Raw genomic sequence first — 19,349 nt, 5'->3', positions numbered from 1 at the left:
AGGATCTAGCACTTCTCATTTATCACCTAGAATCATTAGTTATGTTCTGATGTAAATAGGTCTTACCTCTCTAAGCAGATAGGGCAGAAACCTCATCTTAAAATACTTTGGTAATCTCACAACAGCTTGCTCATTGCCTTCCATATAAAATATTTCCAATAAATACTGGTTGACTGATTAAACCTCCAAAAGAGCATTTATGCTTAGGAAAGGAACAAATAGAAATTGAAAGATAGAAAAATTAAAATTAAAAGGTAGAAAAAATAATGCCTATAAACTATTCTCCTTGAATGATTTTTAATGTGACTTAGGTGAGCTTACTGGTTAGCAAATGAAAATATCCCACGACTACTTTTGCTTGGATCTTAATAGAAGACTTTTGTTTCCTTTAGGATAATGGTTATTTTTTAAAAAACCAGAAACACATGGAGTTCACACGAAGACCTTATTTGGTTTCTAACATATTTAAAGCATAACAAGGTAAACTACAAACAAGAGGTTGTCCCTTTAATTTTTAGAACCTTGCAAAATATCTTAAAATTTACAAGACATCTAAAAATATACTATGGAACAGAATTAGTTCAATGAAACTAACAAAGTCATGGAGTAACATTATATAAACTTCTGAAGTAGACATTTAAAAATATGAAGAAAAAGACATTCACTACTTTAATATTAACAATAATCTCTCTAATGTTGATGAAATGTAAACAAGGAATTCAGGTGAAATTGAAAGCTGACTGGTACTTTCATGATCTTAAAATAAATTCAAAGTCCCAAGACATAAGCCAAGACTCTTCAAAGAAAATCTAAAGACATCAAATTAACACTCAAGGGTTCTATTTTGAATCCTTTAAAAATGATAGATGCAATACCCAGACAATAGAAACGTTCCTGTTATAACTGTTATACAGCACACATGGGCATATGGATACACTGACGATGGTAAGGAGTCCAGCGGTGCTGTATCATGTTTGTCTTCCGAGAGAGCAGCAGAACAGATGGTAGGATTAACAAGAGGATATGTCTAAAAGTATTCAGGAAAGAGAGATCTGAAAATGAGGCAATTAGGCTGTTGACGTTGCTGCTCACTATCGATCGATTCTTTTGTAATTTTCTGTCTACAGACTGATGACCATGCAAGGGGTTAGACTATGTACAGCACCTTAGGAGACAACTGGAGTGGCTCAGGAAGGGAAGGCCATACAGCACTGTCCTGCGGCAGGTGGAGATGACCTTTTATAAGGCAGGCAGGGTTCTATGACAATAAGCAGGACCCGAACCACAAGCCTACTGAGCAGCAGTTATGTGTAACATCTGCAGTGGACAACTGCTGCTTTCTCGCCAGTGGATCAGTTTATCCTTCCCTTCTACAGAATGGCAGCTGATTCTGTGGGCTTCAAAGGCACTAAATCAACCAATAGGTTTTAAAGAGAGAGGAACAGATGAATGGATGACAAAATAAATGATAAATACATAGATCTTGGGATAGATCCCTTGAGGTCTGACTAAAAGCAGTACTAGATACAAAGATTTAGACCATAGCACAGTCTTATTTAAATACTATCAGTAGGAAAAATTCAGTTCTCAACTAATGGAAGTTCTAAATGAAAAGAATTTACGCCATTAAAAACAAAACCAGAAACGTGGTTCCTTTCTCCTGCCACGAACAATAGATACAGGTCCCAGATATCTCTTGCCTAGAGATTACTTCACTAGCTTCCTAATTATTACTCTCTTGCTTCCTATTTTGCCATATCATTTTTTCCTTCACCAAAGAGATTATCCTTTTTTGCCTATATTTTTTTTAAAAGGAAAAAAATTATACACAAAACCATTAAATTAATACTAGCCTAGTCTTAAGTGTTTTGTTTGCACTAATATTTTTACATAAATAATTATGCTGTATTTACAATACCATATTCTTTTTTTCATACAACCTAATACTTTGGGTATTTTCCCATGTTATTATATAGTCTCCATTATCGTCTGTTTTATTTGCTGCATGATATTCCATCCAGGAGAAATATCTGTAATATTTTCTATTGTTGGAATTTAGTATTTTATAGTTTCTATTGTTTTGTAATTATAAAATAATGTAAACATCTTGGACATACACTTTTCCTTTCCTTATCCCCTGTGTATTAGTAAAGTGATGAAGCTGGACTAGCTAACCTCTAAGCAGTCTTTCAATTTTAATTTCTAATAGTATGATATTCTTTATGGTTAATAGATTACCTTTTTCAAATACCACTGAGCGTCCACAGAGACACAGAACACTGGATCAGACGCTGAAGATATTAAAATACTTTATTTCTTAAGAAAAGAAGAATCTAGGTTTCCACACTTGAGCATAATCCTTAAGAGGTTTCTATGACCCTGCCATCAGTATATCTTGAAAAAAATATATAATTTCTTTATATCTTACTTCAGAATTATTGAGGGAAAGATTCAGCCTTTTATTCCACTGGTTCTCAAACTCTGGTATGCATAAAGTTGACCTGGGAAATTGTTAAAAATGCAGATTCCTGGTCTATCCCTATAGTCTGGATTCAGTGTGTCTGGGATTGGCCTAGAAATATGCATGTGTAAAACAAAACAAAACAAAACTCCCCAGGCAATTCTGACCTTGCATTGAAAAATATTGCTTTATTCTTGATCTATCTGGCCATTCTAGTAGATGAACCATTAAGAATATAATGGACAATTACTGGGCTTGAAACCCTGGACCCAGATTTTTAAGTGAAAAAATAAAGTAATTTTAAAAAATTGCACAGAATAATTGTTTAATATATTTTTTTCCTCCCAAGTTACTCCAGCTTTTCTAGCCTAATATACAAATTACAAAATGAAGAATTTAACATCTTCATTGAAGGCAGTCACAACTTGTTAAATTTTAAGGTGCAATGTTTTTCTAAGAGGAATAAAGTTAAAAAACAAAACAAAACAAAAAAACTTTAAATGAAACCCAAAATATAGTACTTAGAGTGTGCCAAAATGAGAAACACTAAAGGCAAGTTGAAGGGTTCAAAAATGTATCATTTAGAAAAGTTTGCCTTATATCAGAACTGAATGGGAACTCTTGTATCTTAAAAAAAATAAAATAAAAAAGGGCTGCTTGCATCCTAAGTCAAAGTGAAGTCTACATCCTTTTTGTATACTCATTAAAAAACAACAACACAAAAACTCAATTCCTAAATGTGCTTATCTTTCACGAACCTTCCGATATTAAAAAATTTTTTTTCCTTTGAAAGGAAACTCATTTTTATGAGATTAAACATAAAAGCTTATTTTTTTGCTAATGAGTATGAAAAAAGGAAAAAAAACCCTGCTGATCATGCCTGTCAGTGAATGCCTCACCTGAGCAATTGATTCTTTTTCCAAATGAGCTCGAGATCCACATGCAATAGCCATTTGTTCCTGAGGAAAAAGCAATAAAATGACTTTTCAGTATTTGAATATTCTAATTGAATACTAATAATTAAATATAATCAATAAAAATATTTATTTTCAATGAGAGTGTCTCATTTTTTAGAACCCGATTTTTAAAAAAGTCACATTAAATATCTTTAAAGGTTTACTCAGGTGTTCAGAATATATACAGCTTCAGGAAACCTAATTATACTTACTAAAAGGATAATATTCAGGGCTAAATAGCAGGGGCATGTACGACTTGAAAATTCTTATTTTAAATGATTCCTCTGATTAAAAATACTGTATTAACATAGTTAGAAGGAAAAATAGTGGTATTAGAAAAAAGTATCTGTAAATGGTATGATTATACATAATCATTACATTCTGGAAAATCCAAGATTATCAACTGAAAAACTACTACACATATTAAGGGAAATTAAGAAGATGAGTGGGCACAAATGAAGATATATATAATACTTTAGTCTTCATATGTATAAACAATAATCAGAAAATATAATGGAAGACAGTATTTGTAACATCAATGAGAAAGGAAACTCTGGAAATAAACTTTACAAAAAATGTGGCAATACCTAAATAAATAACACATATATAAGCTACCAAGGGAAACAAAAGAATCCAACACATAGAAAGGCATCCCATGATCATAGATGAGCAGATGTGATGACAATATCAAAAATCAATTCTCCTTAAAATTAATCTTTAAATTTAAGGTCATACCAATAGATATATCAAAATAATTTTTCACTAAACTAGATAAGCTAATTTTTAGAGTTAATATTGAAAAATAAAGAACCAGAAGAGCCAGGAAAATTCTAAGAATTAGAATATATATTATAAAGCTATAATAATTAAAACTAAGGTACTAGAATGTGAATAGATAAATCCATGGACCAGAATGGAAAGGCCAGAAACACACACACACACACACACAAATATGGATACTTAGAATATGCTAAAGATGACATTTTCAATCAGTAGGCAAAAGATGAACGATAAATGCTGTAGGACATCTGGGTAGCTACTTGGAAACCAAATTAAGCTGAACCTGAGCCTCATACTAAATAGTAGGATATATTTTGGATACATCAAAGATTTAAGTGTAAAATATCAGGAACAATTTTTAAATGATCTCAAGGAAAGCATAAGTACACAAAATCTAGAAGAAAAATTGATTCAACAATAAATTTTTAAAAAACTGTGGCAAAACAAAAATCTAAGCATATTCAAAATTAAAAGACACATAAATTGGGGGTAAATATTTGTAATTTATATTACAGACAAAAGGATCATTTCCAAAATGCTGAAGTGCCCCTACGAATTATTATAAAGTACTCTGAGAACTCAGTTGGAAAAGAGGCAAAGGTTATGAACAAAGTGTTCATAAAAGAGGAAGTGAAAATAGCTCTTAAACACCTGGAAACATCCTTAATCACATGTATCCCAAAAGCAATACAAATAAAACCTATCAGTGTTTACAATATGGTGCCCATAACCTGGCTCAACAATTATCAGTACATTTAAAGAAAATAAAATGAAAAAAACCCCCCAAAACAAAAAACTAATACATGGCCAATCTTGCTTCCTCTAAAGCCCCTCATCACTATCCCACCCAACAAATTCTGGCATCACATTATAAATTGCTGTATATTTCAATCACAATAGCACTATCACAACTAAAACATTAATAATTCTTTAATACCATCAGATACAGTTTTCAAATTTGTCCAATTATCTCATAAATATTTTATTTGAATCAAGAGCCAAATAAAATTCATACAAATTGGCTGATGTTTCTTTTACCTGTGTGTTCCCCCCTACTTCTGTTAATTTTTTTCTTTTGCTTTATTTGTTGAAGAAACTATGTAACTTGTCTTGTAGACTTTCCTCAATGTTGGATTTTGCTGATTGTACCCACACTGGTGACATTTATCATGTTCCGCTGTCCTCTATATTTCCTGTAAACTGGTTGTTAGAAGATAAAATTCAGGCTTACTTTTCAAGAACTTATAGCAGTGTTGCATGTCTGTCTTTCTTTTTTGTGTCAATGGTGAGGGCAATATTATATTTCACCATAAAGATTTACCATACTTTCACTGTTTGCCTATGTGTTGACTATTTCTATTTTCATGCTTTTAGAACGGTGCCCAAAAGAACATCTTTGAGTATAAAACTCAATTTGTATTTTGGATTTCCTTCTTTGGAAAAAGTCATAGAAACAGAATACTAAACTGCAAGTATGAATGTTTTAAATGTTTATGAGCCAAATTATTCTTTAAAAGGCTCTTTATATTACCACTAAATGGGTATAATATTGACTACTTCATCAAATGCTTGCCAGTTCTAATTATTCTCATTTTAAATTTGCTAATTTTATAAGAGGAAAATATGACCACATGTGATCTAATTTCCTTTTCTTTATAATAAAAAGGTAAACTTGGGGGAAATTTTAGTGGCCATTATATTTTCTTTTGGAAATTATGGTTACGTACTTTGCCTACTACTTAGTAGTAGGAATAATTTCTTCTCTTTTTCTGGCAGACGTACTTTGCTCAGGAAGGGAGAGAATGCTTTTCTTAAGGAAGAACCATGTAAAAAGTTCAGACTGTATATGGCAAATAAGCTTCAACATTAAATCCAAAAAGAGCAGTAATGTTACTGAGTATTAGATGGGAAAAAAAAAAAGAGCCCCTCCCATCTTTCAGAGACTGAGTAGAATTAAAATGTCATTTAATTAAAAAATAAAAATAAAATGTCATTTAATTAAACTAAAAACAAAAAAAAGAAAAGCCTTCATTTAAAATCTTTTTCTCTCAGTGTAAGTCCCTAAAGGCTTTTAGGAGAAGTTTGTATATCTACGGTTCTGATGTAAGAACTGAATCGCTGGGACTGATCTCACTGTCAAAAGGAATTCATCTAAACAGCTTTTAGAACAGTTAGCTGTTCCTCAGGAAAAGATATTCTTGCTTTTAAAACGGCTAATATTAGAAAATGTATGTAAACATGAAGTATCTTTCTTTTAAGCCTCTTTCAGAGTATCACTAATTTTATTGTGGGTGTTGAAAAATGAATACTTCAGTTACTATGACAGCTAACTTTTAAAAGTGGTAAAAAGTGGTACCATATTGTCTTCTAGAAAGAAATGCTCCATCAGAGGGGCGCCTGGGTGGCTCAGTCGTTAAGCGTCTGCCTTTGGCTCGGGTCATGATCTCAGGGTCCTGGGATCGAGCCCTGCATTGGGCTCCCCGCTCCGCGGGAGGCCTGCTTCTCCTTCTCCCCCGCCCCCTGCTTGTGTTCCCTCTCTCACTGTGTCTCTCTCTGTCAAATAAATAAATAAAATCTTAAAAAAAAAAAAAAAAAAGAAATGCTCCATCAGAATCTTTCTTACCTAGTACTTTTCCATTTAAGTATTTCCTCACAATTCATTGCAAGGAATTGTGAGGAAACAGACTAAAAGGAACAGACTAGAAGAACTAGGTATATCTAATTCATATGAACAATTATAAACAGTAACATTAGAATTAGCTCTGAAAATCAAGCATGAAAACTAATGTTAATAATTAGAGGTAATGGTTATTGAGTGCTGAACATATGCTAAACACTTGACCATACATTTTTTTTTTAAAGATTTATTTATTTATTTTGAGAGAGCGAGAATGAGAGAGAGAGAGAGTACATGAGTGGGGGAGGGACAGAGGGAGAAGCAGGCTCCTTGCTGAGCAGGGAGCCCGATGCGGGACTCGATCCCGGGACTCTGGGATCATGACCTGAGCCGAAGGCAGGCGCTTAACCAACTGAGCCACCCAGGCGCCCCGACCATACATTTAAAAAAATTTTAATCATTACCTCAGAATTTGAACTCAGGCTCACTGTCCGTATGTCAGTGATGAGGAAAATGAGGTGGATGGATTCACTTGCCCAAGGTCACCTGCAATTTGAACTCCGCACCCAAAGTTAAACATACTGAAGTGGAAATGGGAATTGACACAGGTACTCCATAAGGCAAACGTGACTCCAAATGAGGTAGATAGCATATAAAGTGAAGTACTGAGTTAAGAAAAAGTTTTATTTATTAAAAAATTATGTTTTGACTTAAAAAAAATCCTATCCCCATTTTTTCCTCAAAAGCAATAAACATTCGTTGTTAAAAACAAACAATAAGGGGTGCCTGGCTGGCTCAGTCAGAAGAGCATGCAACTCTTGATCTCGGGGTCGTGAGTTTGAGTCCCATGTTGGGTGTAGTGATAACTTAAAAAAAATTAATCTAAAGGAAAATAAAAATTTGAAAAGATATCCACAGTCCCACTATCCACAGACAACTGATGTTAGCACATTATTTATTAGATAGATAACTAGATATGGCTATAGCTATCGATATATATATATATATATCTCCAGATGTTTAAAATTTATTTTTTCACTTAATTATGTATAATGAATAGCATTCTATATGATAATGAATTTAACCTGTGTAAATGAATACTTAACCTGTGTAAATGAATATTTAACACTTTAAATCATTTCTAATTTTTTCCTTTAACTAAAAAAATAAAATATATTAAATATAAATATATTTTTAAAAAGCAAAAAATCCTTGAAAATTTATTTTTATACACATTCTTAAATTTCCTTAAGATAAATTTCTCAAAGCTGTGTCAAGGGATATGTATTATTGGATCAATGGATATGAATATTTAAACCTTTTGATTCTTTTTTTTTTTTTTAAAGATTTTATTTATTTATTTGACAGGGACAGACACAGCGAGAGAGGGAACACAAGCAGGGGGAGTGGGAGAAGGAGAAGCAGGCTTCCCTCTGAGCAGGGAGCCCGATGTGGGGCTTGATCCCAGGACCCTGGGATCATGACCTGAGCCGAAGGCAGACGCTTAATGACTGAGCCACCCAGGCGCCCCTTGATTCTTATTTTCAACTTGTTCTATAAAAATATTGTATGAATCTACACAAACTCAACAGATATGGTTATGGAGTGCAGATTTCCGGTCAACTATTTTGTTTAGGGAGTTTTGATTCTATTTTTATAGTTAAGCCACCTAACAAGTGATCATCACAGATTTTGCTTAGAAAAATTACTGTAAAACCAAGCATATTTTATTAAAAGAGGTAGCATAACTACTGGTTAAGAAATTGAGAAGCTGGGACTTAAAGAAAAAAGATAACACAGATAAAATATCTGGAACTAAATATAAATCCCTATTTTATTTGTGTGTCATACAAAGCTCTACTTAAATGACCTATGTCTAGTTTAAAACCTTAAAAGACCTTCTTGAGAGAAGAAATTGCTAGCAACTTTTCTAAATTCATTAAGGATAATCTGAGCAGAACTGTAAGTGGAAATACAAGCACAAAGTAGTAGTAAATTTCTTTTTGTTGCAACTAAAAATAATATCTGCTGAGAAAACATTAGAAGCCATTACAAACATCCTGGAGTCAATACACTAATGTAGAAGATATTTAAGTTAACTACTGCCATCTAGTGAGTTAGTCATGTAGTCATTACAGGATTTGACTACTTTGAAACTCATGTTCTTGTTTCATTACTTCCAGAACTGTTCTAGCCAATTTTTATTATGTCTTAAAGGAACATATACAAGTCATGCTTATCAAATTTGTGACTTAAATGAACTGAGAACAGAATGGCAATTGCATTAAAGATAGGAAAAAAGCCCTACACCCTGACAAATGGAAATCAAACATGCTAATGTTTAATACAGTCACACTTCCATTCCTAAATAAAACAAGGCAAAACAAACACAGTTTGAGGATGCATCTGTGCCAGTTGGAGGATGGGAAGACAAGGTGCAATGGCAATGCACACCGAAGAGTTGGCGATACGAGGCAACTATGTAAATGTGGTAACCAGATCCACACTAACTGAAGCATCCTCAGTGGAAAATGATCAGGATGGTAAGAAAAAGAAAAATGCTATTTTAAAACTTGAAAGAACTACTGACAGCCCAAAATAGAGAAGCCACATGAAAAGCAGCTTTAGGGGCACCTGGGTGCTCAGTCATTAAGCGTCTGCCTTCGGCTCAGGTCAGGATCCCAGGGTCCTGGGATTGAGCCCCGCATCGGGCTCCCTGCTCAGCAGGAGGCCTGCTTCTCCCTCTCCCACTCCCCCTGCTTGTGATCCCTCTCTCGCTGTGTTTCTCTCTGTCAAATAAATAAATAAAATCTTAAAAAAAAAAAAGAAAGAAAAGCAGCTTTAACTCTCTAAAGGGCTGTCACAAAGAAGTACAAGAGACTACTTTGTGTAGCTCTGAAAAACAGAACCAACTAAAGGGGGTGATTAAAAGGAGGCATGTTTGCATTTAATGTAAAGAGGAACTCTGTAACTGAGCTGAGATCGATGGGCTGCTTGGGCATCACTATAGCTATGCAAGCAGAGACTGAAAGATCACGTGGTAGCTATAAAAAGTTTCCAATATTGGATAAATGATTGAATTAGACCAAGGGTCTGTGATCTATAGCCCATGGCCCAAATCTGGCCTGCTGCTTGGTTTTGTGAGTAAATTTTTCTTGGAACACAGGCATGATCATTCAATTATGTATTATCTGGGTCTGCTTTTGTGCTACCACCAGGTCTGAGTAGTTGCAACGGAGACTATATGGCTTTAAAGCTGAAAATACTTACTCTATGGCCCTTTACAGAAAAAGTGTGTCAACACCTGAATTAGATAATTAAGAAGATTCCTTCTAATTCCTCTATGAATGTTAGCTTCAGAGTGCAAGTTTTCTGAGAGCAATGACTGGCTACTTAGAAGCTTTATCAGAAAGATGAGTAGACAGGGATCCCAATTCAAAAATAATCATTTTTTGAAACTTTATCACTTACCTGCCTCCTTCCCATCTCCTTCAAAAAGAGTTATAGGATGCATACTGACAAAAATTCTTAACAGAGTTTAAATTTATTTAAGTGAGTTGTGATACTCTTAAATAATTAGGCATACCTTCTGTGCTGTAGACCAAGGCTGTGAATTAAATGCTTAATCATAATCAAATGCTTTAGTTCTTTAAAACTCAACATTTACAGTAACAATGCAGTAAATTGGATTATGATAAGGAAAAAAGATGGCATCAAAACTCCTTTCCTTTTCAGAGTTGTATAAAGGAAACTGGATTCACAGAAGGTTCAGATTTTTCTCCTGTTTATTGTTTTGTTCACCCTGTAACTTTAGCTACATCATTTTTCTTTGCCCTACTGCAGAATGACATAAAGTCAGCTGCAAATAATTTGACACCTTCCACCCTCCCTCCCACTCATGGCCCCCCCAAGCTAAAGGCATAATGCAGAAGAAACATTTACCAAATCTTTGTGGGGTCTCTTGGGAGACCTAGAAAATCAAACCCAACAACTGTACTAGTTGGATTTTTTTTTCTTTTTTTTTTTTTTTAAAGGTTTTATTTATTTATTTGAGAGAGAGAATGAGAGACAGAGAGCAGGAGAGGGAAGAGGGTCAGAGGGAGAAGCAGACCACCCACTGAGAGGGAGCCCGATGCGGGACTCGATCCTGGGACTCCAGGATCATGACCTGAGCCGAAGGCAGTCGCTTAACCAACTGAGCCACCCAGGCGCCCTAGTTGGATTTTCTTTTAGCTTATCATGATTCACTAAGAGGTGGAAGAAATACTTTTTTAGTAATAGTGAACATGTGACATATCCAATAATTATTTCATATTGTATGGTATAAAGCAGTAATGTCCAACAAAACTATGATGATGGAAATGCTCTATATCTCTGTTAGCCAATAAGATAGCTACTGGCCACAAGTATATGAAATGTGGCCAGTGAGAACTAGAATTTAAAATTTAGTGAGGAACTAAAATTTTACTTAATTTTAATTAATTTAAATTTAAATAGCCATATGTGGCAGGTAGCTACTGTTTTGAATAGCACAGGTAAAAGGGATATTTTCAGAAATAATTCTTTTAAGAATTATATTAGTTAATTCATTTAGTGTCTTTAAAGACAAACTACTAGACAGAAAAGGGAAGTGGGTGATGGTGAAAGGAGAAATGGAACACTTGTGAAAATCCATGAAATTCAAATAAATACATATTTATTTATAGGAAGGAGATGAGGTTTTTTAATTATTAAATGTTCTGCTTTTGGGGGTTTTGCTTTTTTTTATTGTTCAGTTAACAGGGATTATTTTAACAAGTATATAATAATAATAATTAGTTCTAAATTAGGTCTATTTCATTCATGGATAGTTCTATTTATTGATCTTATTTTGGCCCTCAATTTGCTTCCTTATTTCTGTAATTTCTCTTTTAATACCATTCTGTTGTTTTGTCATCTCTCTTTCCAATGCCTGTGTTGCTGATTTCTTATTTTCATTATTTCTAGAGCAAAAATACCTTCATGCAATTTTATCCTTTTTCTTGGATTATACCTGCTTTCATTTGGAGTTTATCCTTCTTTTGTATGAAACTTCAATTCTTTTTCTATAGTAACATGCTGGCGTAGCTGACATTTCTTTTGTTTTGTCATGACTAACATGGGTAGCTCTCGTACAGTACAAGGGAATTTTCCTTGATATGCAGGTATCCCCCCGTTTTCAAAAGTTCATGTTAGGCCATGCTGCTTTTACGAAAGACCAACATTAGTAGCTGTTCTTGCTAACTGAAAGAAATATGAAGAGGAATTTTGCTTTTACAAAAAAAAAGCAAAAAGCACAAACAGCGTTCAACATTTGTGTTGTGGCAAACTGCAGAGGCAGCGCTCGCTCTGAGCGGCGAGACGGGCCCCGCCAAGCTCCTGCCCCAGAACCACACTCAGCATCGCAGCATCAAGCCACCATAGCTTTGAACTATGTCTGTGAGCATCGCTGCTTTATCCTGATTTATTTTGTGTATCTGTTAGCAAGATGTGTCTTAGGGTGTCAGAAAAGCCTGAGAGAGGTTATTTTTGGGTCTGGGAACATTAAAAAAAATTTTGTGGTATACATTAATGGTAATTGCTTCTTTGCTTTATGCCATTTGGCTCACGAATGAGATAGCAGGGGTGACTTGTATTTTACCTTGTGTAGCACCTGTTTGTCCCCTCTGAACTAGAGTTTCAAGGCCTGAATATTATACCTGGGGGAGGGAGGGAGTGCCCCTAAAGCTCAATATAGCTTTATTGGGTTATTTGGGTTCCTTGCTGTTGACAGATTTTGTCATGTCCTATACAAAGATACACTCCACTGAGGAATGGATTTAGTCACATGGATCTGTGCCCTAAACTTATCTTGAAGCCCCGAAAACAGCAAGCTCTAGCAATTTTTCTTGCTTCTGCTGAAATTCTGTGTGATGGTAGGTAGGTGTACTGTTTAATGTTGTCCAACGGTGCTTACTCATTCTCTCAGGCTGATTCTCTCCAGATTGGGATTATTTGGTAAAAAGTTCAGAATTTGGTTAAATTTGTCTTTTCTAAATGGCCTTTAAAAAGTGGAAATGGCACCAGAATTTTTCTTTCCTTAACTTCCACTTTTTCTTTCTTTTTTAAACGAAATGTTGATACTGGTTTTATTCATAATTGCCAAATGCTGGAAACAACCCAAATGTCCTTCAACAGTTGCATGGATAAACAGTCATACTGCCATACAATGGAATATCACTTAGTAATTAAAAGGAAAAAACTATTGATAAAGACAGTAATATGGATGAATCTCAAATGCATTATGCTGAGTGAAAGTCAATCTCCACTTTTTGAAATTTATGGCATGAAGTTGCACATAATCTTTTCTGAGCAGTTGCTGCTTGGGTTTGTTTCATCAGAAACAAGCGTTCTGTGATCCAGTTTCGTTTCACATCTTTACTTGGGAGGCTCAGTCTATGCTTTTAAATAAAAGCCTTAGCTGAATATATAATAAATATTAAAACTCTGGTAGTGGTGATTGAAAATCAAGAGACATGGCTAAAATATTAAATAAATAATGTCAAGTAAATCTCAGACCATTGGTAATGTTTATAATAAAATGATTAGCTTTTCTGTGGAGCTGTATACAGGAATTTCACACCAGAAGAAGCACCATTTTTTTTTTTTTAGTGTTAATAGGCTTTTATATTTAAGATTTCATGAACCGAGTGGCCATGGACTCCTTAAGGCCTTTGTCATTCCAATACTTAAATTAAAAATGATCTCTGAATGCCTTCAGAGATAATTTTCTTTTCTTTCTTTCTTTTTTTTTTTTACATACAATGTATTACTTGTTTCAGAGGTACAGGTCTGTGATTCATCCGTCTTACACAATTCACACGCTCACCATAGCACATACCCTCCCCAATGTAGAAGCACCAATTTTTAAATTTATATGTAAATTCCATTTTAACGTTACTTTAGACTACCTGTTTTCTTGATTGAAGATCATTTAAGCTATATTCTTATACTCACGGGCCAAGGCTGTAGATCATTCAGTCCCTTTTCTAATTTCTCAACATCTGGAAACTTTGTGGCTCCATCAGCATCTGCCATCAGGATCTTTTCTCCTCGAGAACTGAATATACCCTGTATTTAAACATTTTAATTAAAAGAAAGTTGCTTAAAATTAAGGTTAAATTCAATGACATGTCAGTTTGTTTTGCTTTACTTAAAACAGCTAATATTAGATAGTCTAATATCTAATATTAGGTGTGAAATGGCAGGAGGCCAAAGTTCCCTGAAAACACATTACATTGATAAGATCCTTCCAAACATATCTAATGCCTATTTAATGGTTTTAAAAACTTTGTGAGGGCGCCTGGGTGGCTCAGTTGGTTAAGCGACTGCCTTCGGCTCAGGTCATGATCCTGGAGTCCCGGGATCGAGTCCCACATCGGGCTCCCTGCTCGGCGGGGAGTCTGCTTCTCCCTCCGACCCTCCCCCCTCTCATGTGCTCTCTCTCATCCTCTCTCTCTCAAATAAATAAATAAAATCTTTAAAAAAAAAAGAAAAAAAAAAACTTTGTGAGATCATACCACTAATACCTTATAAAATATGGTAAGAAAATAGATTTGGACAAAAAAAAGATGTCCTACATCAATAAAAACAAAAAAAGTAAAATAGCTATCATATATGTTATATATGTATTGTATATGTATCCAGGCTATTTTAGGGCAGCATTTTAGGCAGCATATTTATGGGTGGATTGAACAAATGTAATATATATAAACTTGCTGTGAAACACATCCTAAGATGACAGGTCTTTAGTATTCTTTATTATGGAATCTAAAGGTTTTTTTTTTTTTTTTAATTTTATTTATTTGAGAGAGAGAGAGAGAGAGCAAGCATGAGTAGGGGGGAGGGGCAGAGGGAGAAACAGACTCCCCGCTGATCAGGCAGCCAGACATGGGGCTTGATTCCAGGACCATGAGATCATGACCTGAGGTGAAGGCAGACGCTTAACCAACCTTATTCCAGGTGCCCCTGGAATCTAAATTAGTTTAAATTAATTACTGAATAAAGAAATATGCAATATCACTAAATTTTGGGAAATGTAGATATATCCAAATACTATTTTATGTTATTTGAGGGATCTGACACTTAGCAAAATTATGCCTCTCAATATTGAATTGATTGGTTTTTTGTGAATATGACTGAGTGTATATTTCACATGGAAATAAAAACTCTTAATTCATGGTCCATTTGAGTGAATTCATTGTTTCTTAAGTATAAATATATGTATGGTTTGATATAGGAGAATATAGCCTATGATATCACTTAACAGTATGAATATAGATAAGAGAAATGTAGACAAAATTTTGATCATTTATTCTACAGGATAAACGCACTAATTTCTATAATTTAAAAAAAATCATATCCATTAGAATACAGGTGAAAAAGCAGAATAAAGGGCACCTGGGTGGCTCAGATGGTTGAGCGTCTGCCTTCGGCTCAGGTCATGATCCCAGGGTTCTGGGATCAAGTCCCACATGGGGCTCCCTGCTCCGTGGGAGCCTGCTTCTCTCTCTGCCTCTCTCTCTCTCTATCTCTCATGATTAAATAAATAAAATCTTAAAAAAAAAAAAGCGCAGAATAAAAATATTTTATTTAACATCTAGACAAAAAGCCACCCCCCCCCCAAAAAAGAACCAAAGGATTATTTCAAAGATAGATGTTAAGAGCGAACTGGGGTAATTATTTAGCATTATGGAAAAATGCCTTTGGCTTTCAATCTTGTTTAAGCCACTTTATTATTTTTTAAAAATTTTTTATTGTTATGTTAATCACCATACATCACATCATTAGTTTTTGATGCAGTGTTCCATGATTCATTGTTTGTGCATAACACCCAGTGCTCCATGCAGAATGTGCCCTCTTTAATACCCATCACCAGGCTAACCCATCCTCCCACCCCCCTCCCCTCTAGAACCCTGTTTGTTTTTCAGAGTCCATCGTCTCTCATGGTTCGTCTCCCCCTCCGATTTCCCCCGCTTCATTCTTCCCCTCCTGCTATCTTCTTTTTTTTTTTCTTAACATATATTGCATTATTTGTTTCAGAGGTACAGATCTGTGACTCAACAGTCTTGCACAGTTCACAGTGTTCACCATAGCACATACCCTCCCCCACCTTATTATTTTTAAAGGAGGTTCTTTAATGACTGCTACTCTCCACTGTACCAACGATGGCCTTCACTTCACTGCCCAACTTGTTGAAAAAGCAGCCTATGTTGGCGCCTCCCATTCTTTTCCATTCAATCCCACCCTATCCCCTCTCACTGCTCCAACGGCTCATCCTTACATGCTTGGTTTCCCCGAGGCTTGGTTTCCGGTTGTCCTTTTTCTCTATACCTCTTCCTTGTCACCTTAACAGGTTCAGCTATCATCTGATGCATGTGAAGTACTCACTCACACTCTACCATGCTCTTCTGGACACCACTACTTGGTATCTCAAGCTTAATATGGCTCAAACTCAATTAATGATACTGTCTTTTAAACCAGCTCCTCCACCAGTGTTTCATTCCTCCTATGAATGACATCCTCCTCCTCTCAGTCACCCAAGGCCAAAGTTAAATTATTCCTCTCCCCGATCACCTGATACAATTCTACCTCATTTTTAACAACTCCCCCCCCATTTGTCCTCTCCTCTTTGGCTGCTGTGTCACCATCATGATCCAGGTAACAATTCCTTGCACCTTGCTTACATTACCGTGCTGGCCACTGTCACTCTGTCTGAGGTCAGAGTCAGAACGTCCCTAGCCTAAAAGTTCAGGGTCTGAACCCATCTCCCCCTCTGACCTCATCCCTATAAAGTCAACCCAAGGCACCACTAGCAGCTCCTTACTGTGACACTTTCTTTCATATCTTTGGTCATGTCCCTCTTCTGCAAGCTCCCTGCCCCAACTTGTGCCTGGATAATTCCTAGTCCTCCTTGAAGATTCAGTGCAGAATTTACCTCCTCTGGGAAGTCTTTGCTGCTGCTCCCCCAGATGGAAGGCGAAGCCAGCATTTTGCATATACTTCTAGTACAGTGTTTACAACACTACTAAACGATATCCTTAAGGATACAATGTTTGTTTTTTTTTTTTTTAATTATTTATTTTAGAGAGAGAGAGAGAGAGAGCATGCACACTCAAGTCGGGAGTGGCGATCTTCAAACAGACTCCCCGCTGAGTTTGGAGCCCCCATGCAGGGCTTGACATGGGTCTCAATCCCAGACCCATGAGATCACAACCTGAGCTAAAACCAAGAGTCGGGCACTCAACCGACTGAGCCACCCAGGCGCCCCTGGTTGACCTGCATCTCAGTATCTCTAATGAGGTACTAGGCATGTAGTAGGCACTCCAGTGTTGGCTGAATAAATAAGTGGATGGATAGATTTAAAGGCCACCATGATATATCATGCCCCACCTATTTTCTTTTCTCTCCTTTTTGCATATCCTATGACCCAGTCAGAGCAAACTCACTGCTCCCAGTACATATTCTAAGAGTTCTGACTTCTGTCTTCTTACTTTGCTGACTGGCATGCTCTTCTCTCAACTTTTCCCACACACTATCAGAGAGGTTAGGTTAAGAGTGTGGATTTCAGGGTACTAACCTAATAAATCTTCATTCTATCTATTAGTAACTATGTGACCTTGGGCAAGTTACTTTACCTACCTATGCATCACTTCCCTCATCTACCTAATTGAAATAATAGGACCTAACTCATGAGACAACATGAGGAGGATTAAATGTGATAATTATGCTGAAGTGGTTAATTTACTCAAAATAACCAATCAAGTGGAATAACCAAGTGGAAGCCAGCGTTCATCACTGTGGGAGGCTTGGCTTTGGTGACATCTCCTTTGTCAAGTCTGCTTGACACATGCCCGAAATTGCTAGTTACCTACTCAATATCTATTCTTTCCTTCTTTTTTACTAATGGATCTCTGATCAGGTCAGAAATGAACATGTTAGAAGAAACATTTCTCAGCTTTCCTTGTGACACTGTTCTGGCTAATGAGCATTAAGTAAGTCACTGGGTGCAGCTTCTGGGAAAGCTCCCTAAAGGGGGCAAACCAGCCAGCATATATCTTCTGCCTTTGCCCTTCTCCTTCCTGTCCGGAATGTGGGTGTAATGGCTAGTGCTCCAGGAGTCACCTTGTGAGCATGAGGAAGAGGGAGTGCAAACTTAGGAGGCAGGGTTTCTGATGACACCATGTTCAACAAGGCCCGGACTGCCATTACTTAGAATGGTAACATTTTAAACTTTGATTAAGATAAGCACAGTCTCCTGAATTACCCAATATGTTATAGATATGGCATGATTTTTAAGATTTGATCACATTATATATACAAAATTGTATTAAGTTCTTACTAAAACTAATTTACCACTATCTTGAAACGGTGGTATTCAACTAGCTAGCTATAAAATGCAAATGTACTATAGTCTGCAAAAGAAGTCATTAAAAAAATGTTTATATTTTAGATACAAATGTTGAAACTATGTATTACCATCCTAATAGCTCCGCCTTTCCCACGATTCTTCACCAGCGTTATCACTCGTACCTTGTCACTTCCGTAGTTCTGGCAATATTTAAAAGCTACCTGTCAAATTATATAAAAGTCAGAATAATATTAACTTGGATTCCAAGACAGTGACATAAGCTGCGTTTCTGAGTTTGGCTTAAATACTGCTATTCCAGTTGCTTTCTTCTTGTGACTAGATTATACTCACTGTACATTTTAGTGGCCCAGAGTTGTTGAATTCCTGGTGCCAAGAACCAGTAATGACCTACTAGGTTGAAGTCACAATTTGCTTTCCTGCAGAGGTACCACCAGAACAGGCAGTGGCTCTTTCTTATTCTGCCTCCTTTATTTATGCTAATGAGCTGCTAGAGAAAATAAAATCGATGCACTGATCGACTGGTACACACTTGTGATTGCCACCCCCCTCGTACTGCTTAACGACTTGTTTACTTGTCAGCAACTGATCTTACTACCCAGAGTTGTTGTTCATATCCTGGACCATGTTCCCCAAAATCTTTCCACTCAACTGCCATTACTTTTTTTTTTTTTTTTTTTAAAGATTATTTATTTTGAGAGAGAGTGTGTGTGAGTCAGGGAGAGGGGACGCAAACTCCCCACTGAGTGTGTATCCCGATGTGGGGCTTGATCTCACAACCCTGAGATCATGATCTGAGCTGAAACCAAGAGTTGAACGCTTAACCCGCAGAGCCACCCAAGTGCTCTTGCCATTACTTTTTGATTTATAATCAAAGCCATGAAACGGTGATCTGTATTTGCTGTGTATGTCTTTTCATCACTCGATTAGGCATCAATCCACTGTGGTAAGAGAAGTTAAGGAAAGTAAGAACCCTTTGCTTTTCCACACAGCTTTTCTATCTTATCTCTCTTCATCAACAGCATCCTCTTTCTCTCTTTTTTATTTTTTATTTTATTTTATTTTTTATATAGGCTCCATGCCCAGTGTAGAGCCCAATGCGGGGCTTGA

General features: G+C 36.0%; 1 protein-coding gene across 3 annotated transcripts in view; it reads right to left on the bottom strand.

Moving 5' to 3' along the window:
• Positions 1-19,349, bottom strand: part of ALG5 (ALG5 dolichyl-phosphate beta-glucosyltransferase) — a 36,623-nt gene that overhangs the window by 10,581 nt on the left and 6,693 nt on the right. For 2 of the 3 annotated variants that reach the window (XM_045869326.3, XM_054506307.1), the window contains 3 exons: positions 18,350-18,442; positions 13,829-13,942; positions 3,361-3,420 (listed from right to left, as the gene is read on the bottom strand). In XM_045869326.3, the coding sequence (XP_045725282.1) occupies positions 3,361-3,420; positions 13,829-13,942; positions 18,350-18,442 (267 nt within the window). The remainder of the gene's footprint in view (positions 1-3,360; positions 3,421-13,828; positions 13,943-18,349; positions 18,443-19,349) is intronic. The other variant, XM_045869327.3, reaches the window with a different exon arrangement.

Source organism: Mirounga angustirostris, unplaced genomic scaffold (genome assembly GCF_029215605.1).
Source record: "Mirounga angustirostris isolate CCGP_5_RB_7025 unplaced genomic scaffold, mMirAng1.0.hap1 SCAF_3, whole genome shotgun sequence".
NCBI lineage: Eukaryota > Metazoa > Chordata > Mammalia > Carnivora > Phocidae > Mirounga > Mirounga angustirostris.
The sequence above is the reverse complement of the archived record's forward strand: the minus strand, read 5'-3'. Positions and strand labels throughout refer to the sequence as shown.